Below are 24,913 nucleotides of genomic sequence, written 5' to 3' on the forward strand. Positions count from 1 at the left end.
GGCAAGCGATGTAGTGGAGGCAAGAACTATACATAGTTTTAAGACGAGGTATGATAAAGCTCATGGAGCAGGGGGAAAGAGGACCTAGTAGCGGTCGGTGAAGAGATGGGGCCAGGGGCTGAGTATCGACCCCTGAAACCACAATTAGGTGAGTACAATTAGGTGAGCGAAGGTAGTAGGTTGGTAGACAGCAACCACACAGGGAAGTACTACTGTCCTGCCAGGTGTCTGTGAAACAGAAACCTGTAACTGTTTTGCATGGTGGTTGGATTGCTGGTGTCTTTTTCTGTCTCATAAACACGCTAGATAACAGGGATATCTTGCTACTCCTACTTACACTTTGGTCACACTTCACAGACACGCACATGCATATATATATATACATATATCTAGGTTTTTCTCCTTTTTCTAAATAGCTCTTGTTCTTCTTTATTTCTTCTATTGTCCATGGGGAAGTGGAAAAGAATCTTTCCTCCGTAAGCCATGCGTGTCGTATGAGGCGACTAAAATGCCGGGAGCGATGGGCTAGTAACCCCTTCTCCTGTAGACATTACTAAAAAAGAGAAGAAGAAAAACTTTATAAAACTGGGATGCTTGAATGTGCGTGGATGTAGTGCGGATGACAAGAAACAGATGATTGCTGATGTTATGAATGAAAAGAAGTTGGATGTCCTGGCCCTAAGCAAAACAAAGCTGAAGGGGGTAGGGGAGTTTCGGTGGGGGGAAATAAATGGGATTAAATCTGGAGTATCTGAGAGAGTTAGAGCTAAGGAACGGGTAGCAGTAATGTTGAAGGATCAGTTATGGAAGGAGAAAAGAGAATATGAATGTGTAAATTCAAGGATTATGTGGATTATAGTAAAGGTTGGATGCGAAAAATGGGTCATAATAAGCGTGTATGCACCTGGAGAAGAGAGGAATGTAGAGGAGAGAGAGAGATTTTGGGAGATGTTAAGTGAATGTATAGAAACCTTTGAACCAAGTGAGAGAGTAATTGTGATAGGGGACCTGAATGCTAAAGTAGGAGAAACTTTTAGAGAGGGTGTGGTAGGTAAGTTTGGGGTGCCAGGTGTAAATGATAATGGGAGCTCTTTGATTGAACTTTGTATAGAAAGGGGTTTAGTTATAGGTAATACATATTTTAAGAAAAAGAGGATAAATAAGTATACAAGATATGATGTAGGGCGAAATGACAGTAGTTTGTTGGATTATGTATTGGTAGATAAAAGACTGTTGAGTAGACTTCAGGATGTACATGTTTATAGAGGGGCCACAGATATATCAGATCACTTTTTAGTTGTAGCTACACTGAGAGTAAAAGGTAGATGGGATACAAGGAGAATAGAAGCATCAGGGAAGAGAGAGGTGAAGGTTCATAAACTAAAAGAGGAGGCAGTTAGGGTAAGATATAAATAGCTATTGGAGGATAGATGGGCAAATGAGAGCATAGGCAATGGGGTCGAAGAGGTATAGGGTAGGTTTAAAAATGTAGTGTTAGAGTGTTCAGCAGAAGTTTGTGGTTACAAGAAAGTGGGTGTGGGAGGGAAGAGGAGCGATTGGTGGAATGATGACGTAAAGAGAGTAGTAAGGGAGAAAAAGTTAGCATATGAGAAGTTGATGCAAGGAGGGAAGAGTATATGGAGAAAAAGAGAGAGTTTAAGAGAGTGGTGAAGCAATGTAAAAAGAGAGCAAATGAGCGAGCGGGTGAGATGTTATCAACAAATTTTGTTGAAAATAAGAAAAAAATAGGAGAGGAGAGCTATTAAATGGAGAGTTAGAGGTATTGGGAAGATGGAAGGAATATTTTGAGGAATTGTTAAATGTTGATGAAGATAGGGAAGCTGTGATTTCGTGTATAGGGCAAGGAGGAATAACATCTTGTAGGAGTGAGGAAGAGCCAGTTGTGAGTGTGGGGGAAGTTCGTGAGGCAGTAGGTAAAATGAAAGGGGGTAAGGCAACCGGGATTGATGGAATAAAGATAGAAATGTTAAAAGCAGGTGGGGATATAGTTTTGGAGTGGTTGGTGCAATTATTTAATAAATGTATGGAAGAGGGTAAGGTACCTAGGGATTGGCAGAGAGCATGCATAGTTCCTTTGTATAAAGGCAAAGGGGATAAAAGAGAGTGCAAAAAATTATAGGGGGATAAGTCTGTTGAGAATACCTGGTAAAGTGTATGGTAGAGTTATTATTGAAAGAATTAAGAGTAAGACGGATAATAGGATAGCAGATGAACAAGGAGGCTTTAGGAAAGGTAGGGGGTGTGTGGACCAGGTGTTTACAGTGAAACATATAAGTGAACAGTATTTAGATAAGGCTAAAGAAGTTTTTGTGACATTTATGGATTTGGAAAAGGCGTATGACAGGGTGGATAGGGGGTCAATGTGGCAGATGTTGCAGGTGTATGGTGTAGGAGGTAGGTTACTGAAAGCAGTGAAGAGTTTTTACGAGGATAGAGTCTCAAGTTAGAGTATGTAGGAAATAGGGAGATTATTTCCAAGTAAAAGTAGGCCTTAGACAAGGATGTGTGATGTCACCGTGGTTGTTTAATATATTTATAGATGGGATTGTAAGAGAAGTAAATGCGAGGGTCTTGGCAAGAGGCATGGAGTTAAAAGATAAAGAATCACACATAAAATGGGAGTTGTCACAGTTGCTCTTTGCTGATGATACTGTGCTCTTGGGAGATTCTGAAGAGAAGTTGCAGAGGTTGGTGGATGAATTTGGTAGGGTATGCAAAAGAAGAAAATTAAAAGTGAATACAGGAAAGAGTAAGGTTATGAGGATAACAAAAAGATTAGTTGATGAAAGATTGGATATCAGATTGGAGGGAGAGAGTATGGAGGAGGTGAATGTTTTGGGAGTGAATGTGTCAGCGGATGGGTCTATGAAATATGAGGTGAATCATAGAACTGATGAGGGGAAAAGGGTGAGCGGTGCACTTAGGAGTCTGTGGAGACAAAGAACTTTGTCCTTGGAGACAAAGAGGGGAATGTATGAGAGTATAGTTTTACCAACGCTCTTATATGGGTGTGAAGCATGGGTGATGAATGTTGCAGCGAGGAGAAGGCTGGAGGCAGTGGAGATGTCATGTCTGAGAGCAATGTGTGGTGTGAATATAATGCAGAGAATTCGTAGTTTGGAAGTTAGTAGGAGGTGCGGGATTACCAAAACTGTTGTCCAGAGGGCTGAGGAAGGGTTGTTGAGGTGGTTCGGACATGTAGAGAGAATGGAGCGAAACAGAATGACTTCAAGAGTGTATCAGTCTGTAGTGAAAGGAAGGCGGGGTAGGGGTCGGCCTAGGAAAGGTTGGAGAGAGGGGCTAAAGGAGGTTTTGTGTGCGAGGGGCTTGGACTTCCAGCAGGCATGCGTGAGCGTGTTTGATAGGAGTGAATGGAGACAAAAGGTTTTTTAATACTTGACGTGCTGTTGGAGTGTGAGCAAAGTAACATTTATGAAGGGATTCAGAGAAACCGGCGGCCGGACTTGAGTCCTGGAGATGGGAAGTACAGTGCCTGCACTCTGAAGGAGGAGTGTTAAAGTTGCAGTTTAAAAACTGTAGTGTAAAGCACCCTTCTGGCAAGACAGTGATGGAGTGAATGATGGTGAAAGTTTTTCTTTTTCTGGCCACCCTGCCTTGGTGGGAATTAGCCAGTGTGTTAATAATAATAATAAAAAAAATAGGTGAGTGCACACACACGACACTAGAGAGAGGGGTGGGTTGATTGCATTTTCTTGGACTGCAGGAAGGCCTTCGACACGGTTCCCCTACAAGAGATTAGTGCAAAATCTGGAGGATCAGGCGCATATAACAGGAAGGGCACTGCAATGGATCAGAGAATACCTGACAGGGAGGCAACAACGAGTCATATTACGTGATGAGGTATCACAGTGGGCGCCTGTGACGAGCGGTGTCCCACATGGGTCAGTCCAAGGAACACTGCCATTTTTGGTATATGTGATTGACATGAGGGAAGGGATAGACTCAGAAGTGTCTCTGTTCGAAGATGATGTGAAGTTAATGACGAGAATTAAATCAGATGAGGATCAGGCAGGACTACAGAGACCTGGACAGGTTGGACACGTGGTCCAGGAATTGGCTTCTCAAATTTAAACCCGCCAAATGCAAAGTCATGAAGATTGGGGAAGGGCAAAGAAGACCGCAGACAGAGTTTAGGCTAGGTGGCCAAAGACTGCAAACCTCGCTCATGGAGAAAGATCTTGGGGTGAGTATAATACCGAGCATGTTTGCAGAAACACACATCAACCAGATAACTGCTGCAGCATGTGTGCGCCTGGCAAACCTGAGAATATCGTTCCGATACTTCAGCAAGGAATTGTTCAAGAAACTGTACACCGTGTACGTCAGGCCCATACTGGAGTATGCAGTACCAGTTTGAAACCCTCACCTGGCAAGCACGTTAAGAAAGAGAAAGTGCAAAGGTTTTCAACAAGGCTAGTTCCAGAGCTAAGGGGTAATGTCCTACGATGAAATTAAGGGAAGTCGGCTTGATGACACTTGAGGACAGGAGGGTTAGGTGAGACATGATAACGACATACAAAATACTGCGACGAATATATAAGGTGGACAGTGACAGGATGTTCCAGAGTTAGGTCACAGAAACAAGGAGTCACAATAGGAAGTTGAAGACTTAATGAATCAAAAGGATATTAGGGAGTATTCCTTTAGTCACAGAGTTGTCAGGAAGTGGAACAGTCTGGCAAGTGACGTAGTGGAGGCAGGAACCATACATAGCTTTAAGACGAGGTATGATAAATCTCATGTAGCAGGGAGAGAGAAGACCTAGTAGTGATCAGTGAATAATAATAATAATAATTTATGTTAAGCGCTAAATCCATGGGGATCATTCAGCGCATGACGTGGAGGCTTGATCCTCCGTCTGCTGAGCGCCAGACAGACGCGCTTCCTATTTGTACTCACCTAGTTAGTGATCAGTGAAGAGGTGGGGCCAGGAGCTGAGTCTCAACCCCTGGGACCACAAATAGGTGAGTACAGAGTCACACACACACACACACACACACACACACACACACACACACACACATATATATATATATATATATATGTGTGTGTGTGTGTGTGTGTGTGTGTGTGTGTGTGTGTGTGTGTGTGTGTGTGTGTGTGTATGTATATGTCATTGTAACCGCGGACGAGTGATATTGATTAATAACAACACTGCGCTAGCCAAGAATTCGAACCCATGTTGTACTGGCCTGCCTCATGGTAAGCAAGAACCACATGACGCTGTGGTTTAAAGTGTCATGTGGTTCTCGCTTATCATGAGGCAGGCCAGTACAACATGGGTTCGAATCCTTGGCTAGCGCAGTGTTGTTATTGATATATGTATATATGTAGATAGATGGAAATCTTTACCTCTAGATCTTTCACATTCTCGTGCGTCGCCAGGAGCTATGCAGTGGTACAAGACAGCAGCAGATAGGAGGGATCATTCTCTGAGGCAATGCAAAAGGTATCAGAACCGACCTGTGACACAGAGTGAAGGCCACCACCTTCCCCAACAACTACCTCACGTCCCCTCACAACCTTCCAGGGTAAGGGAAGGTGGGGAACCTGAGTGGTTTACAGAAAGCAAGTTACAAAATGTTATGGAAACGCAGTAGTCAGCCCTAAACCACATCTAATCGATATCAACTGATCTATTGCCATTTGGAATCATTTTTTTCAAGTGGTTAATAATCCCCCAAACTCAAGTTTTATGTAACATTGTATTATTATACGACAAAGATTCACTACTTATCTACCTATACTATCAAGCGTCAGAGAATGTTCCATAAAGTGCCAGCAGAGAAAGGGTTATACAAAAATCTCTACATATTTACCAGTTACTACCAACATGTTTACCTATCCTGCTCCATGACACTTGCGCTCTTTCTGCCCGACTTCCCTAGGCACTCCTAAGAAACTCAAACATGTAAGTTGTAGTCACACAACTTGTGTAGCAGTATTCGTTTGCTGGGCCTAAGCAACCGTACTGCAACAACGACTCTCTAACGACTCCCCACCCTGGTATAGTTTGTTTGCAATCGTGCCATTACGATTTCGTGAGTCATGATGACGGCTTTGAGGGGACCTGAAATAGAGTTCGTCACTGCCACGCTGGCAGGAGGTTCGTCTGTAAAAACTTGCATTTGTGGTCGTAGTGGTGCCTATGCTAACCTTCCTATGGTATATAAATATACCTAGTTAGATGAATCGTATTGCAACCAGCTGACCCAGAGGCTAACGTGACGATCTGGAGATTTACGACTCTCTAAATCGGGCTCAATCCCCAGCCGTGGAATGGTTTGGTTTACATCTACAGAGTATGGGTACTGATTCTGATGTTCCTCGGAGACATGTGGGACTTCAGGGACAATGGGTCACACAATGTCCCTCCCTCAGCTCCTCAACTCACACTTTGGGGCCGTCTCATCTCCGTAACTCACACTTTGGGACCGTCTCATCACCGTAACTAACGCTTTGGGACCGTCTAATCACCGTAACTAACATTTTGGAACCGTCTCATCTCCGTAACTCACACTTTGGGACCGTCTCATCACCGTAACTCACACTTTGGGACCGTCTCATCTCCGTAACTCACACTTTGGGACCGTCTCATCACCGTAACTCACACTTTGGGACAGTCTCATCACCGTAATTCACACTTTGGGACCGTCTCATCTCCGTAACTCACACTTTGGGACCGTCTCATCTCCGTAACTCACACTTTGGGACCGTCTCATCTCCGTAACTCACACTTTGGGACCGTCTCATCACCATAAGTAACACTTTGGGACCGTCTCATCTCCGTAACTCACACTTTGGGACTGTCTCATTACTGTAACTCACACTTTGGGACAGTCTCATCTCCGTAACTCACACTTCGGGACCATCTCATCACCGTAGCTCACACTTTGGGACAGTCTCATCACCGTAACTCACACTCTGGGACCTGAAATTAGGAACATATGGTTCCCGAATACTTAAGAGAGAAAATTTTTAAACCAGTAATCATGGCTTATTTAATATATATGTGGACTGTATATTTGTTAAAAATTATTTAGACTTGACGGCTTTTAGCAATTTGTTGATATCTTTTCAATTTATTAAACACACAGTTCCAGATTAATAAAACAAGTGGGAGACATACTTAGAACATACCTGATAATAGCTGAGAGCAATGGAACCACTAATAAAAAAATGCATCTCCAGGTACCTAGATGGACAGGAGGAGATTAGGGAAAAGTTAGGTACTAGGTTCTCCTGGCAATAAAGCGAAAGAAAAGTAGAAATAAGTGACATTAGGCTGAAACAGGCAGGAACCAAACTTGTAGATGAATGGTTCAGAGAACCGACATGTTGATAAAATAGACACATGTGCAACTCTTGGGTATCTTTATTGAGGAAACGTTTCGCCACACAGTGGCTTCAGCAGTCCATACGTAGGAGAAACTTGAAGAACAGGAGGAGAATGAGGTAATCAGTCCCTCAACCTTGAGTCGATGTGTTCAGTCCATCAATCTATTCAAGATTGATGGACTGAACACATCGACTCAAGGTTGAGGGACTGATTACCTCATTCTCCTCCTGTTCTTCAAGTTTCTCCTACGTATGGACTGATGAAGCCACTGTGTGGCGAAACGTTTCCTCAATAAAGATACCCAAGAGTTGCACATGTGTCTATTTTATCAGGAACCAAACTGAACGGGCATGTCTCAGGCTGACAGGTGGCGCTGGAAGCTGAGGTATGGAAAAAGTAATCTAGTAACTGTAGACTGCAGACTTCTGTATTGCTAGTGAAAGTGGTTGAATAAGACGAAAGTCTATCAGAGACTTTGTTTTCATAACCTCACACTAAGTTATAGTTAATCCTAAAACTTACAGAAAATTTTACTTAATCCACTATCAGTTAAATAAATTACCATAACGGCTCAGCCGGTTATAAAAGTGATTGTCTGACCGGCTATTATCATACTGGCAATATTTAAAGACTTTCTTGCAAAATGGCACAACAAATGATGAATCACTATAGTACTGGAGAAGAACAGCATAAATCTCATGCGAACAAGGCTTGCCTATTGGCAGAACATTGCTTTTCGAAGCAGCCATCAGTAGTGTGGCATTTTAGGGACTACCCTTCAGGAAAACTCGATTTCCTCATTAAATGGACAAACCTTATCGAAATGGGGGATTCCTATCATCTGAAAAAAAAATCGCTTTCGGCCAATTATTGTCTTATGTCTTACATACTGTGTACCGAACTATAGTCAAGGCAAATGGGATATAAAAATATTGTGAAAATGTTAATTTAGTGTTAAGAAAACACTGAAGACCGTGCTTAGCTTTGTTTCCACCAGACAAGAATATTTTAATCCCAGAAATAGGAATTAAACTGATAGCATTATGTATACACTGTGAAAATAAATGGTATAAAATACCGACATAATGGAAACATAAACACTTATGCAGTATAATGTGATCCTTTATTGACAACGTTTCGCCCACACAGTGGGCTTTTTCAAGTCACACACAGATCTACTTGGGGTGGAAGGTACGGGAGTATTTATAGTCAGGTTCAGAATGTTGAGGTCAGGTGGAGAATGCTGCATCTGATGATGTACCGGGCGGGGTTATAGAGTCTTGGGTAGCTTGGCAGGGGTATTGGACAAGTTGTCAGTAGACCTTCTGTAGTGTTCTATGTTCTTATGTGGGATAGCGATGAAGAAGTTTCTTGGCGAGTGGTTCAGCTATGTTATAGAAGCCATTGTTCTGGTTGAAATTGTTGGTTATAGAGATAAGCGATGATTCCAGGATTCTTCGGTATTGAGTGTTGTCTTCTGTGGCGATAAGTCTTGAGTTTCTGTAGTTAATTAAATGGTTGTGTGAATTACGGTGTTGTACACAGGCATTCCTTGTGTCGTCAGTCCTGCTTGCGTACTGGTGTTTTGAAATACGTGTTTGGAGGTCTCTTGATGTTTCGCCCACGTATAATTTGTTGCAGTCATTACAAGGGATTATGTATACCCCTGCAGAGGATGGAAGCTTGTCCTGTCTACTACTGGTGATGTCCTTGATGGTCGTGGTTGTGGAGGTAGATACTTCGAATGATGTATTGGAAAAGATGTTGGAAACATGTTTGGCAATGGAGTTGGTGGGGAGGACATAAGAACATAAGAACATAAGAAAGGAGGAACACTGCAGGAGGCCTGTTGGCCCATACTAGGCAGGTCCTTTACAATTCATCCCACTAACAAAACATTTGCCCAACCCAATTTTCAATGCCACCCAAGAAATAAGCTCTGATGTGAACGTCCCACTCAAATCCAACTCCTCCCACTCATGTACTTATCCAACCTAAATTTGAAACTCCCCAAAGTCCCAGCCTCAATAACCCAACTAGGTAGACTGTTCCACTCATCAACTACCCTATTTCCAAACCAATACTTTCCTATGTCCTTTCTAAATCTAAACTTATCTAATTTAAATCCGTTACTGCGGGTTCTCTCTTGGAGAGACATCCTCAAGACCTTATTAATATCCCCTTTATTAATACCTATCTTCCACTTATACACTTCGATCAGGTCTCCCCTCATTCTTCGTCTAACAAGTGAATGTAACTTAAAAGTCTTCAATCTTTCTTCATAAGGAAGATTTCTAATGCTATGTATTAGTTTAGTCATCCTACGCTGAATGTTTTCTAACGAATTTATGTCCATTCTGTAATATGGAGACCAGAACTGAGCTGCATAATCTAGGTGAGGCCTTACTAATGATGTATAAAGTTGCAGTATGACCTCTGGACTTCTGTTGCTTACACTTCTTGATATAAATCCCAGTAATCTATTTGCCTTATTACGTACGCTTAGGCATTGCTGTCTTGGTTTAAGGTTGCTGCTCACCATAACCCCCAAGTCCTTTTCGCAATCTGTATGGCTAAGTTCTACATCATTTGACTTATAAGTACTAGGGTTATGGGCACTCCCAAGCTTCAGAACCTTGCATTTATCTACATTGAACTGCATCTGCCACTTTTCTGACCAAGAATAGAGTTTGTCCAAATCCTTCTGAAGTTCCATAACATCTACGTTTGAATCAATTATCCTACCTATCTTTGTGTCATCGGTGAATTTGCTCATATCACTAGTAATTCCCTCATCAAGATCATTGATATATATTATAAACAACAACGGGCCACTTGTCACAGATCCCCACTCGGACTTAACCCCATTTATGGACACTCTCTGCTTCCTGTCAGTGAGCCTTGACTCGATCCACGAGAGCACTTTTCCCCCAATGCCATGAGCTGCCACTTTCTTTAACAGTCTATGGTGCGGAACTCTATCTAAAGCCTTACTAAAATCTAAGTAAATAATATCAAATTCTTTATCGTGGTCAACAGCCTCAAAAGCTTTACTGAAGAAAGTTAATAAATTAGTTAGACAAGACCGGCCTCTTGTGAATCCATGCTGAGTATCATTAATCAAGCTATGCTTATCGAGATGGCTTCTTATAATCTCTGCTATAATTGACTCTAGTAATTTGCCTACAATTGAGGTCAGGCTTATTGGGCGGTAATTTGACGGTAACGACTTGTCCCCTGTTTTAAAAATAGGAATTACATTAGCCATCTTCCACATATCAGACACTACACCTGTTTGAAGAGATAAATTAAAAATATTAGTTAATGGTTCACAGACTTCCATTTTGCATTCCTTAAGAACCCTTGAAAAAACCTCATCAGGACCCGGTGACTTATTTTGCTTCAGTCTGTCTATCTGCTTCACAACCATTTCACTAGTGACTGTGATGTTACATAATTTATCTTCTTCTAGCCCACTATAAAAATTAATTACTGGAATATTGTTAGTGTCTTCCTGTGTAAAAACTGAGGGAAAATAATTATTAAAAATCGAGCACATATCATTCTCTTTGTCAGTAAGGTGCCCATAGTTATTTTTAAGGGGACCTATCTTATCTCTAACTTTTGTTCTTTAGACCTGGAAAAAACCTTTTTGGGTTAGTTTTAGAATCCCTAGCAACTTTAATTTCATAGTCCCTTTTAGCTTTTCTTATCCCCTTTTTAATGTCCCTCTTAATGTCAATATACTGATTCCTATGATGACCCTCACCTCTTTTGATACGCATATAAATTCCTTTCTTATACCCTAGTAGATATTTCAGCCTATTATTCATCCATTTTGGGTCATTTCTATTTGATCTAATTTCTTTATATGGGATAAACGTTCTTTGAGCAGCATGTATTGTGTTCAGAAAACTGTCATATTGATAGCTCTCTTCGTTACCCCAGTCAACAGATGATAAGTGTTCTCTAAGCCCATCGTAATCTGCTAAGCGAAAATCTGGGACTGTTACTGAGTTATCGCTACTATCGTACTTCCATTCAATGATAAATGTAATTAATTTGTGGTCGCTAGCACCCAGTTCCTCTGAAATTTCTAAATTATTAACAAGAGATTCATTGTTTGCCATAAGTAAGTCAAGCAGGTTATTTCCCCTTGTAGGTTCTGTCACAAACTGCTTCAAAAAACAATCCTGAGCTACTTCTAAGAAGTCCTATGATTCTAAATTCCCAGTCAAGAAATTCCAATCAATATGACTAAAGTTAAAGTCTCCTAGAATTACTACATTATCGTGCCTTGTGGCCTTAACAATTTCCTCCCATAGTAGTCTCCCTTGGTCCCTATCTAAGTTGGGGGGACGGTATATCACTCCTAAAATCAGTTTTTCATGCCCCTCTGAAAATTCTATCCAAACAGACTCTGTATGTGTTACTTCAGAATTAATACCCGTTTTTATGCAACAGTTCAAGCGATCTCGGACATACAATGCCACCCCACCCCCCTTCCCGATACTTCTATCTACTTGGAACAATTTAAAACCCTGAATATGACATTCCGCAGGCATGTCCCGACTTTTTGAATTAAACCACGTCTCAGTTAAGGCAAATACATCAATGTTACCTGCACTAGCAACTAATCTCAACTCGTCCATCTTATTCCTAGCACTACGGCAATTAACATAATAAACATTGAAAGACTCTCCTTTCTCTTTACCCTTCCTGCTCATTTCTGTTTTACTGCTAAACCTATTACTGTCCTTATCACCCAAAGTCCCTGGCTTTTCAATATCTACCTCGTTCTGCTTATTACTAGTTCCCCTAGAACTAGTAATATTACTACACTGGGACTTCACTGTTTTCCTGCCAAAACCCATACCACTACTAACTATTCCTAGTTTAAAGTCCTAACTGCTCCCTCCACTGCAGTTGCCAGTGCTACCACCCCAGACCTAGATAAGTGTACCCTATCCCTGGCATACATGTCATTTCTGCCATAGAAGAGGTCCCAGTTGTCAATGAATGTTACCTCATTTTCCTTACAGTATTTGTCCAGCCAGCAATTGACACCAATTGCCCTGGACAACCATTCATTTCCAACTCCTCTCCTTGGCAAAATACCACATATGACAGGGTTCCCACCCTTACTCCTAATTATTTTTATTGCTGACCTATACCTGCTAATCAGGTCTTCACTCCTATGTCTGCCAACATCGTTGCCTCCAGCACTGAGACAGATAATAGGATTGCTCCCATTACCTCTCATGATGTCATCCAGACGGCTAACAATATCCTCCATCCCAGCCCCAGGAAAGCAAACTCTCTGTCTCCTACTCCTGTCCTTCAAGCAGAACGCCCTATCCATATACCTAACTTGGCTATGTATCTTTTCTCGGCAGTGTCTTCTCTGGGTGTGTTGAAAATGTTTAATGCCCGTCGTCTGCAGTCTATGATGAAGTGACGAGGTTAGTGGAGTTTAGAAAATACTTGTTCAGTTATAGTGCATTCTTCCTCAAGGAACTCATTGCTGCAGATTCTGAGTGCGCGCAGGAAGAACCCTATAATTACACCACGTTTAGTTTTGGTGTCGTGATGAGAGTAGAAGTGGAGAAGATCGTTTTGGTTGGTTGGTTTTCGATAGACTTTAAAACGAAGTTTATGGTCAGTTTTGCAGAGAAGAACATCAAGGAAAGGAGGAGTGTTGTCGACTTCTTCTTCAAGTGTGAACTGGATTGAGGGCTCGACCTGGTTGAGCTTGTCTTGGAGAGCTTGAACGTTGAAGCGCCTGGGAGTTATGAGGAGAATGTCGTCAACATAACGGAGCCAAGTGACAGTCGAAGGAATAATGGTGGAAAAACGCTCGGTTTCCAGATGTTCCATGTATAAGTTCGCCAGGACGGCACTGAGTGGCGAGTCCATGGGTAGGCCAAAAGTCTGTTGAAAGAGGTGATTTTCGAAAGAGAAACACGTAAAGCCGACACATAGTTCAACGAGGTCGATGAAATCGCTGGCTGGAATAGGAAGATCAAGTGAATCGTCAATTTTTCTGCGCAAGAGATCGATGGCATGTGTAGTAGGTACTTTGGTGAATAGGGAAGTTACGTCAAGGCTGGAAAGTTTCTTGTTCCTGATGTTGATGTTGCGAATGCAATTGAGAAGATCACCCGAGTGTTTGAGATGTGCTGGACGGATAGTGCCCAAGAGTTTGGAGAGGTGTTTTGCGAGAATTCCTGAAAGTTGGTGGGGAGCACTGCCTATTCCCGAAGATATGGGCCTCAATGGGATACCAGGCTTGTGAGTTTTTGGTAGGCCGTACATTCTGGCGGGTCTGGGGTTGCTGGGTATGGTGTGCAGAAGTTTCTTCCATTGTTCTGAGTTCCTCAGAATGCGGCGAGTCCTTTGAAGAAGGGTTTTAGTAAGGTTGTCCACTTGGTTAGTTGTGAGAGGTTTGTAGGTATCTGGGTCATTAAGTAGATTGAGCATTTTGTTCCTGTAGTTGTCAGTGTTCATGATAACAACACCACCTCCTTTATCAGCGGTGGTGACCCTGATGGTCGTGTCTTCTGCTAAACCTTTAAGTGCAATGATGTAACGTCGAGGTATGACTGGGGAGCTGCATGTAGAGATTGCTGCTGAGATGATGCCTTGAAGAAAACCTTTTTGGAAGTCGGAGTCATTGTGTCTGTAGTTTTTGGCGATGAAATTGAGGTCTTGAACATAGAACATAGAACACTACAGAAGGTCTACTCACAACTTGTCCAATACCCCTGCCAATCTACCCAAGACTCTATAACCCCGCCCGGTAGATCATCAGATGCAGCATTCTCCACCTGACCTCAACATTATGAACCTGACTATAAATACTCCCGTACCTTCCACCCCAGGTAGATCTGTGTGTGACTTGAAAAAGCCCACTGTGTGGGCGGAACGTTGTCAATAAAGGATCACATTAAACTGCACATGTGTTTATGTTTCCATTGTGTCGGTATTTTATACCATTTATTTTCATCATGTCAAACACTGCAGTAGAAATGGATCCTTCACACAGAGAATACCTGGACCTCCTTCTAAAAGCTTACTCTCTTTGCAACAGACACAATTTTCTTCGTGACTGCATCCAAGAAATGGTCTTACCAAGATCTACTCCTCCTCAAATTGCCAACATCAAACCTCCTTTCTCCGCTACAGCTCGGACCTACCTTGAAGAGTGTGCAGATGACTTAAACAATGCTTCAAAGGAAGCTTTTCTCCAAGCCAGAACACTAGGCACAACACTCCTGGGCAACATGAACAGACGCACCGCAGAAATCATCCGCAGCAGAGTTACCACAGCGAATGTTCAACAGAAGATCAGACTTACTAGAAAACTACAAACTCTCTGCGATAGTAGTCATTGAAAAAGTTTAGGAAGACCTGACATTATTCAAAATCTTTCATCTTGTCCACTATAAACCACAGAAACCGAAGCCCTCAGCCTAGGCCTCAAATTCGCAACAGGAATTACGAAACCAAAACAAGACCTCAATTTCATCGCCAAAAACTACAGTCACAATGACTCCGGCTTCCAAAAAGGTTTTCTTCAAGGCATCATCTCAGCAGCCATCTCTACACGCAGCTCCCCAGTCATACCTCGACGTTACATCATTGCACTTAAAGGTTTAGCAGAAGACACGACCATCAGGGTCACCACCGCTGATAAAGGAGGTGGTGTTGTTATCATGAACACTGACAACTACAGGAACAAAATGCTCAATCTACTTAATGACCCAGATACCTACAAACCTCTCACAACTAACCAAGTGGACAACCTTACTAAAACTTTTCTTCAAAGGAATCGCCGCATTCTGAGGAACTCAGAACAATGAAAGAAACTTCTGCACACCATACCCAGCAACCCCAGACCTGCCAGAATGTACGGCCTACCAAAAACTCACAAGCCTGGTATCCCATTGAGGCCCATATCTTCGGGAATAGGCAGTGCTCCCCACCAACTCTCAGGAATTCTCGCAAAACACCTCTCCAAACTCTTGGGCACTATCAGTCCAGCACATCTCAAACACTCGGGTGATCTTCTCAATCGCATTCGCAACATCAACATCAGGAACAAGAAACTTTCCAGCCTTGACGTAACTTCCCTATTCACCAAAGTACCTACTACACATGCCATCGATCTCTTGCGCAGAAAAATTGACGATTCACTTGATCTTCCTATTCCAGCCAGCGATTTCATCGACCTCGTTGAACTATGTGTCGGCTTTACGTGTTTCTCTTTCGAAAATCACCTTTTTCAACAGACATTTGGCCTACCCATGGGCTCGCCACTCAGTGCTGTCCTGGTGAACTTATACATGGAACATCTGGAAGCCGAGCGTTTCTCCACCATTATTCCTTCGACTGTCACTTGGCTCCGTTATGTTGACGACATTCTCCTCATAACTCCCAGGCGCTTCAGCGTTCAAGCTCTCCAAGACAAGCTCAACCAGGTCGAGCCCTCAATCCAGTTCACACTTGAAGAAGAAGTCGACAACACTCCTCCTTTCCTTGATGTTCTTCTCTGCAAAACTGACCATGAACTTCGCTTTAAAGTCTATCGAAAACCAACCAACCAAAACGATCTTCTCCACTTCTACTCTCACCACGACACCAAAACTAAACGTGGTGTAATTATAGGCTTCTTCCTGCGAGCACTCAGAATCTGCAGCAATGAGTTCCTTGAGGAAGAATGCACTATAATTGAACAAGTATTTTCTAAACTCCACTATCCTCGTCACTTCATCAGAGACTGCAGACGACGGGCATTAAACATTTTCAACACACCCAGAGAAGACACTGTCGAGAAGAGATACATAGTCCTCCCCACCAACTCCATTGCCAAACATGTTTCCAACATCTTTTCCAATACATCATTCGAAGTATCTACCTCCACAACCACGACCATCAAGGACATCACCAGTAGTAGACAGGACAAGCTTCCATCCTCTGCAGGGGTATACATAATCCCTTGTAATGACTGCAACAAATTATACGTGTGCGAAACATCAAGAGACCTCCAAACACGTATTTCAGAACACCACTACGCAAGCAGGACTGACGATACAAGGAATGCCTGTGTACAACACCGTAATTCACACAACCATTTAATTAACTACAGAAACTCAAGACTTATCGCCACAGAAGACAACACTCAATACAGAAGAATCCTTGAATCATCGCTTATCTCTATAACCAACAATTTCAACCTGAACAATGGATTCTATAACATAGCTGAACCACTCGCCAAGAAACTTCTTTGTAGATGAATGGTTCAGAGAACCGACATGTTCATAAATTAGACACATATGCAACTCTTGGGTATATTATTGAGGAAACGTTTCGCCACACAGTGGCTTCATCAGTCCATACAAAGGAGAATCTTGAAGAACAGGAGGAGAATGAGGTAATCAGTCCCTCAACCTTGAGTCGATGTGGTCAGTCCATCAATCTTGAATAGAATACGGCATACGTGCTGAGAAGGAGCTTATAAACCGTTGGCAGGAGAGGTGCAGCAGTCATAGGTGGTGTAACATTTGTTCAATGTGTCTAATTTATCAACATGTCGGTTCTCTGAACCATTCATCTACAAACCTGTCAGACACTGCAACTTCTTGGGATCTTAATACTTGGGAATTCTTCGCTTGCCTAATTCTTGGGCACGACCTACTTCAACATTGAACAAATGTTACACGACCTATGACTGCTGCACCTCTCCTGCCAACGGTTTATAAGCTCCTTCTCAGCACGTATGCCGTATTCTATTCAAGATTGATGGACTGACCACATCGACTCAAGGTTGAGGGACTGATTACCTCATTCTCCTCCTGCTCTTCAAGATTCTCCTTTGTATGGACTGATGAAGCCACTGTGTGGCGAAACGTTTCCTCAATAAAGATACCCAAGAGTTGCACATGTGTCTAATTTATCAAGAAACTTCTTCATCGCTATCCCACATAAGAACATAGAACACTGCAGAAGGTCTTCTCACAACTTGTCCAATACCCCTGCCAAGCTACCCAAGACTCTATAACTCCACCTGGTAGATCATCAGATGCAGCATTCTCCACCTGACCTCAACATTCTGAACATGACTATAAATACTTCCGTACCTTCCACCCCAGGTAGATCTGTGTGTGACTTGAAAAAGCCCACTGTGTGGGCGAAACGTTGCCAATAAAGGATCACATTAAACTGCATATGTGTTTATGTTTCCATATATATACACTGATAAACATTGCACCTATCGGTGTATATATCCCGGCAAAGTCTTTTAAAAATCTAGTGTAAATCTAAATCTAAATATTAGAAAGCTCTCATGACAACATCCAGCTCACCTCACTTATGAACTTTCATTACTCAAATTTGTTACTTTTGCGATTTTGTGATTTCAAGTAGACTTTAAATGTCGTTGTATTGCCTTAATATGTAGTGAATGACTGTGTAACACAGAAGTTATCATCAACAGTTATATATATGGTATAAACCTTGGTAATAAATACCGACACTTTGGTTTAGAAAAACACGTAAGCAAATACTAGGACATATTTATCGGAAAACGTTTCGGTCCTGAGATCTTGATCACTTCTCAGGACCGAAACGTTTTCTAATAAATATGTCCGTTTGCTTACGAGTTTTTCTAAGCCAGTTGTATATGTCTGTCAGCAGTTACTGCTACGTGCGGTCATCAGACGGAGAAAGTGGCATTAAGCTTAATAACGGATCATGGACTGGCATGGTAGGAATGGTGATGAGGCAGGTAAGTGAACTCTTACACTTCTGAAGGTTTCTTATGCACCACTAAATTTAATATTACCTTTCTTATTTTATTTTGCCTGATATTAAAAGTCCCACACAATCGCTTAGTATCCTCCAGACATGTAAACTAAATGTTCCTCTGATGTTCACATTGTTCATATGAAAATGTTATTTTTAGCTAGTTAAACTGTGATAATTTTTTCGTCTTTTGAAGGTTCTTACATCTCTGAAGAACATTATATGTATTATTAAATCGTTTTTCACTCGAGTGTTCATTAAGTGCCAGTTTTACATCCCTTTCTTGAACAGGAAGTAGACATCGGTGCTGGCCCTTACATGATTGATAGATGGAGAGCAGAGGTGGTAGACTTCACAGTGCCAATACTGATAGATTATTGGAGGATTTTGGCAGCTCGTGGACGCCCTGAGGTGGATCCCTGGGGCTTCCTGTTTCCCCTGGCACCGCTGGTGTGGGCGGCCATCCTGGCGGCGCTGATGGTGCTTGCTGCAACACTGTTCTTCATGTCCTCGAGTGCATGCAACATGATTCATGAGCAGAGGAACTGGTTACAGGTCACCTTCGGCTTTGTTCGCATTCTACTGCAGCAAGGTATGACCAGAACGACGTTAATAAACATAGAAATACGTTATAAAACTATTACCTAATGAATCTTAAACTAGTCATAAGTTTGCCTGAAAAATTGCAATACAGGAACTTTAATCGCAACTATGTATCGTGCCAAGACAAAAGCATTCTCATTGTTAAATTTACGAACTGTAATGCAGTTACAAAGCTTTAATATCAATATGCTCCATAACCTGTACCAATATAGTTTGAATTAATCTTAGTCTGCCCGACCTGCTAGGTGTGATATTGGCCCTCTCTGTAATTAGTATTTTATAATACGTAAACTACGAATTTTAACCAATATTCTATAATACGTAAACCACACATTGTAATCTTTATAGAGAATAAACTTGAATGATTGATTGATTTTTGGTTTCTGAAAATAGAATATATATATATATATGTATATATATATATATATGTATATATATATGTATATATATATATGTATATATGTATATATATATATATTTTTTTTTATTTATTTATTATCACACCGGCCGATTCCCACCAAGGCAGGGTGGCCCGAAAAAGAAAAACTTTCACCATCATTCACTCCATCACTGTCTTGCCAGAAGGGTGCTTTACACTACAGTTTTTAAACTGCAACATTAACACCCCTCCTTCAGAGTGCAGGCACTGTACTTCCCATCTCCAGGACTCAAGTCCGGCCTGCCGGTTTCCCTGAATCCCTTCATAAATGTTACTTTGCTCACACTCCAACAGCACGTCAAGTATTAAAAACCATTTGTCTCCATTCACTCCTATCAAACACGCTCACGCATGCCTGCTGGAAGTCCAAGCCCCTCGCACACAAAACCTCCTTTACCCCCTCCCTCCAACCCTTCCTAGGCCGACCCCTACCCCGCCTTCCTTCCACTACAGACTGATACACTCTTGAAGTCATTCTGTTTCGCTCCATTCTCTCTACATGTCCGAACCACCTCAACAACCCTTCCTCAGCCCTCTGGACAACAGTTTTGGTAATCCCGCACCTCCTCCTAACTTCCAAACTACGAATTCTCTGCATTATATTCACACCACACATTGCCCTCAGACATGACATCTCCACTGCCTCCAGCCTTCTCCTCGCTGCAACATTCATCACCCACGCTTCACACCCATATAAGAGCGTTGGTAAAACTATACTCTCATACATTCCCCTCTTTGCCTCCAAGGACAAAGTTCTTTGTCTCCACAGACTCCTAAGTGCACCACTCACTCTTTTTCCCTCATCAATTCTATGATTCACCTCATCTTTCATAGACCCATCCGCTGACACGTCCACTCCCAAATATCTGAATACGTTCACCTCCTCCATACTCTCTCCCTCCAATCTGATATTCAATCTTTCATCACCTAATCTTTTTGTTATCCTCATAACCTTACTCTTTCCTGTATTCACCTTTAATTTTCTTCTTTTGCACACCCTACCAAATTCATCCACCAATCTCTGCAACTTCTCTTCAGAATCTCCCAAGAGCACAGTGTCATCAGCAAAGAGCAGCTGTGACAACTCCCACTTTGTGTGTGATTCTTTATCTTTTAACTCCACGCCTCTTGCCAAGACCCTCGCATTTACTTCTCTTACAACCCCATCTATAAATATATTAAACAACCACGGTGACATCACACATCCTTGTCTAAGGCCTACTTTTACTGGGAAAAAATTTCCCTCTTTCCTACATACTCTAACTTGAGCCTCACTATCCTCGTAAAAACTCTTCACTGCTTTCAGTAACCTACCTCCTACACCATACACTTGCAACATCTGCCACATTGCCCCCCTATCCACCCTGTCATACGCCTTTTCCAAATCCATAAATGCCACAAAGACCTCTTTAGCCTTATCTAAATACTGTTCACTTATATGTTTCACTGTAAACACCTGGTCCACACACCCCCTACCTTTCCTAAAGCCTCCTTGTTCATCTGCTATCCTATTCTCCGTCTTACTCTTAATTCTTTCAATTATAACTCTACCATACACTTTACCAGGTACACTCAACAGACTTATCCCCCTATAATTTTTGCACTCTCTTTTATCCCCTTTGCCTTTATACAAAGGAACTATGCATGCTCTCTGCCAATCCCTAGGTACCTTGCCCTCTTCCATACATTTATTAAATAATTGCACCAACCACTCCAAAACTACATCCCCACCTGCTTTTAACATTTCTATCTTTATCCCATCAATCCCGGCTGCCTTACCCCCTTTCATTTTACCTACTGCCTCACGAACTTCCCCCACACTCACAACTGGCTCTTCCTCACTCCTACAAGATGTTATTCCTCCTTGCCCTATACACGAAATCACAGCTTCCCTATCTTCATCAACATTTAACAATTCCTCAAAATATTCCTTCCATCTTCCCAATACCTCTAACTCTCCATTTAATAACTCTCCTATCCTATTTTTAACAGACAAATCCATTTGTTCTCTAGGCTTTCTTAACTTGTTAATCTCACTCCAAAACTTTTTCTTATTTTCAACAAAATTTGTTGATAACATCTCACCCACTCTCTCATTTGCTCTCTTTTTACATTGCTTCACCACTCTCTTAACTTCTCTCTTTTTCTCCATATACTCTTCCCTCCTTGCATCACTTCTACTTTGTAAAAACTTCTCATATGCTAACTTTTTCTCCCTTACTACTCTCTTTACATCATCATTCCACCAATCGCTCCTCTTCCCTCCTGCACCCACTTTCCTGTAACCACAAACTTCTGCTGAACACTCTAACACTACATTTTTAAACCTACCCCATACCTCTTCGACCCCATTGCCTATGCTCTCATTAGCCCATCTATCCTCCAATAGCTGTTTATATCTTACCCTAACTGCCTCCTCTTTTAGTTTATAAACCTTTACCTCTCTCTTCCCTGATGCTTCTATTCTCCTTGTATCCCATCTACCTTTTACTCTCAGTGTAGCTACAACTAGAAAGTGATCTGATATATCTGTGGCCCCTCTATAAACATGTACATCCTGAAGTCTACTCAACAGTCTTTTATCTACCAATACATAATCCAACAAACTACTGTCATTTCGCCCTACATCATATCGTGTATACTTATTTATCCTCTTTTTCTTAAAATATGTATTACCTATAACTAAACCCCTTTCTATACAAAGTTCAATCAAAGGGCTCCCATTATCATTTACACCTGGCACCCCAAACTTACCTACCACACCCTCTCTAAAAGTTTCTCCTACTTTAGCATTCAAGTCCCCTACCACAATTACTCTCTCACTTGGTTCAAAGGCTCCTATACATTCACTTAACATCTCCCAAAATCTCTCTCTCTCCTCTGCATTCCTCTCTTCTCCAGGTGCATACACGCTTATTATGACCCACTTCTCGCATCCAACCTTTACTTTAATCCACATAATTCTTGAATTTACACATTCATATTCTCTTTTCTCCTTCCATAACTGATCATTTAACATTACTGCTACCCCTTCCTTTGCTCTAACTCTCTCAGATACTCCAGATTTAATCCCATTTATTTCCCCCCACTGAAACTCTCCTACCCCCTTCAGCTTTGTTTCGCTTAGGGCCAGGACATCCAACTTCTTTTCATTCATAACATCAGCAATCATCTGTTTCTTGTCATCCGCACTACATCCACGCACATTTAAGCAACCCAGTTTTATAAAGTTTTTCTTCTTCTCTTTTTTAGTAATTGTATACAGGAGAAGGGGTTACTAGCCCATTGCTCCCGGCATTTTAGTCGCCTCATACGACACGCATGGCTTACGGAGGAAAGATTCTTTTCCACTTCCCCATGGACAATAGAAGAAATAAAAAAGAACAAGAGCTATTTAGAAAAAGGAGAAAAACCTAGATGTATGTATATATATATATGCATGTGCGTGTCTATGAAGTGTGACCAAAGTGTAAGTAGGAGTAGCAAGATATCCCTGTTATCTTAGCGTGTTTATGAGACAGAAAAAGAAACCAGCAATCCTACCATCATGCAAAACAGTTACAGGTTTTTGTTTCACAGTCATCTGGCAGGACGGTAGTACTTCCCTGGGTGGTTGCTGTCTACCAACCTACTACCTACATATATATATATATATATATATATATATATACCTACATATATATATATATATATACATATATATATACATATATATATACACATATATATATATACATATATATACATATATATATATGTATATATATATATGTATATAAATATATAAATATATATATATATATATATATATATATATATATATATATATATATATATATATATATATATATATATATATATATATATATATATATATATATATATATATATATATATATTTCTAATAATGTCATTGTTGAAGTACCACATCAGAAACTATTTATATCTTCTGTACTTTACAAAAAGTAACATTTAAGTTTCGTCAAATTTTCTTGCAAATAAAAAAAGTCTTCACATTGAGTATCGTAAGAGAACAATTAAATCAGTTATACTGGCGAACACTGATATCCCTCACAGGTTTAATTCATCACTCGGAAAACATGATAAAACAATTATCTGATTAAATGTATTAAAACTCAATGAAATCAGAAAGATTGGTAAAGACAGACGTGGTATTGTGAACAGGAAAGTTGGTATCTCAGAGGATAACTTTTTCCCCTCCATTAATGTGAGTTACGAGAGAGAGAAAAAAGATAGGGATGATTAAGTGATATTGTATTAAATACGTATGAGTTAAGAGGTAAAATAAAAATTATGGGAAGAAGAAAATGCTCACAGTTGTTACAGGCATCAAGAAAGGTCTATATTTTATGAAGGAATTAAGGTTATGGATGAAGGTCTTATTTATCTCCACTGTGGAAGTACAGTGTTCCTTATTGCAGGGGTCTTATCTGTCTCCACTGTGGAGGTACAGCGTTCCTTATTGCAGGGGTCTTATCTGTCTCCACTGTGGAGGTACAGCGTTCCTTATTGCAGGGGTCTTATTTGTCTCCACTGTGGAGGTACAGCGTTCCTTATTGCATGGGTCTTATCTGTCTCCACTGTGGAGGTACAGCGTTCCTTATTGCAGGGGTCTTATCTGTCTCCACTGTGGAGGTACAGCGTTCCTTATTGCAGGGGTCTTATCTGTCTCCACTGTGGAGGTACTGCGTTCCTTATTGCAGGGGTCTTATCTGTCTCCACTGTGGAGGTACAGCGTTCCTTATTGCAGAAGTCTTATTTGTCTCCAGTGTGGAGGTACAGCGTTCCTTATTGCAGGGGTCTTATCTGTCTCCACTGTGGAGGTACAGCGTTCCTTATTGCAGGGGTTTTATCTGTCTCCACTGTGGAGGTACAGCGTTCCTTATTGCAGGGGTCTTATCTGTCTCCACTGTGGAGGTACAGCGTTCCTTATTGCAGGGGTCTTATCTATCTCCACTGTGGAGGAACAGCGTTCCTTATTGCAGGGGTCCTATCTGTCTCCACTGTGGAGGTACAGCGTTCCTTATTGCAGGGGTCTTATCTGTCTCCACTGTGGAGGTACAGCGTTCCTTATTGCAGGGGTCTCATCTGTCTCAACTGTGGGGGTACAGCGTTCCTTATTGCAGTGGTCTTATCTGTCTCCACTGTGGAGGTACAGCGTTCCTTATTGCAGGGGTCTTATCTGTCTCCACTGTGGAGGTACAGCGTTCCTTATTGCAGGGGTCTTATCTGTCTCCACTGTGGAGGTACAGCGTTCCTTATTGCAGGGGTCTTATCTGTCTCCACTGTGGAGGTACAGCGTTCCTTATTGCAGGGGTCTTATCTGTCTCCACTGTTGAGGTACAGCGTTCTTTATTGCAGGGGTCTTATCTGTCTCCACTGTGGAGGTACAGCGTTCCTTATTGCAGGGGTCTTATCTGTCTCCACTGTGGAGGTACAGCGTTCCTTATTGCAGGGGTCTTATCTGTCTCCACTGTGGAGGTACAGCGTTCCTTATTGCAGGGGTCTTATCTATCTCCACTCTGGAGGTACAGCGTTCCTTATTGCAGGGTCTTATCTATCTCCACTGTGGAGGTATGTCGTAAAGGGTTCTTAAATGGAGATATCGTAGGTTGAAGGTAGACACACTTGTAGGATGGTGTCTATATATTGTCAGACTGAGATGA

The 24,913-nt window shown here is 41.6% G+C and overlaps 1 protein-coding gene across 1 annotated transcript in view; it reads left to right on the plus strand.

Annotated features, from left to right (window-relative positions):
• Window positions 1-24,913, plus strand: part of LOC128702064 (probable glutamate receptor) — a 90,853-nt gene that overhangs the window by 37,378 nt on the left and 28,562 nt on the right. The window contains exons 8-9 of the mRNA XM_070101507.1: window positions 18,077-18,167; window positions 18,476-18,776. Of these exons, the coding sequence (XP_069957608.1) occupies window positions 18,077-18,167; window positions 18,476-18,776 (392 nt within the window). The remainder of the gene's footprint in view (window positions 1-18,076; window positions 18,168-18,475; window positions 18,777-24,913) is intronic.

The sequence above is a fragment of the Cherax quadricarinatus genome, chromosome 77 (assembly GCF_038502225.1).
Source record: "Cherax quadricarinatus isolate ZL_2023a chromosome 77, ASM3850222v1, whole genome shotgun sequence".
NCBI classification, from domain to species: domain Eukaryota; kingdom Metazoa; phylum Arthropoda; class Malacostraca; order Decapoda; family Parastacidae; genus Cherax; species Cherax quadricarinatus.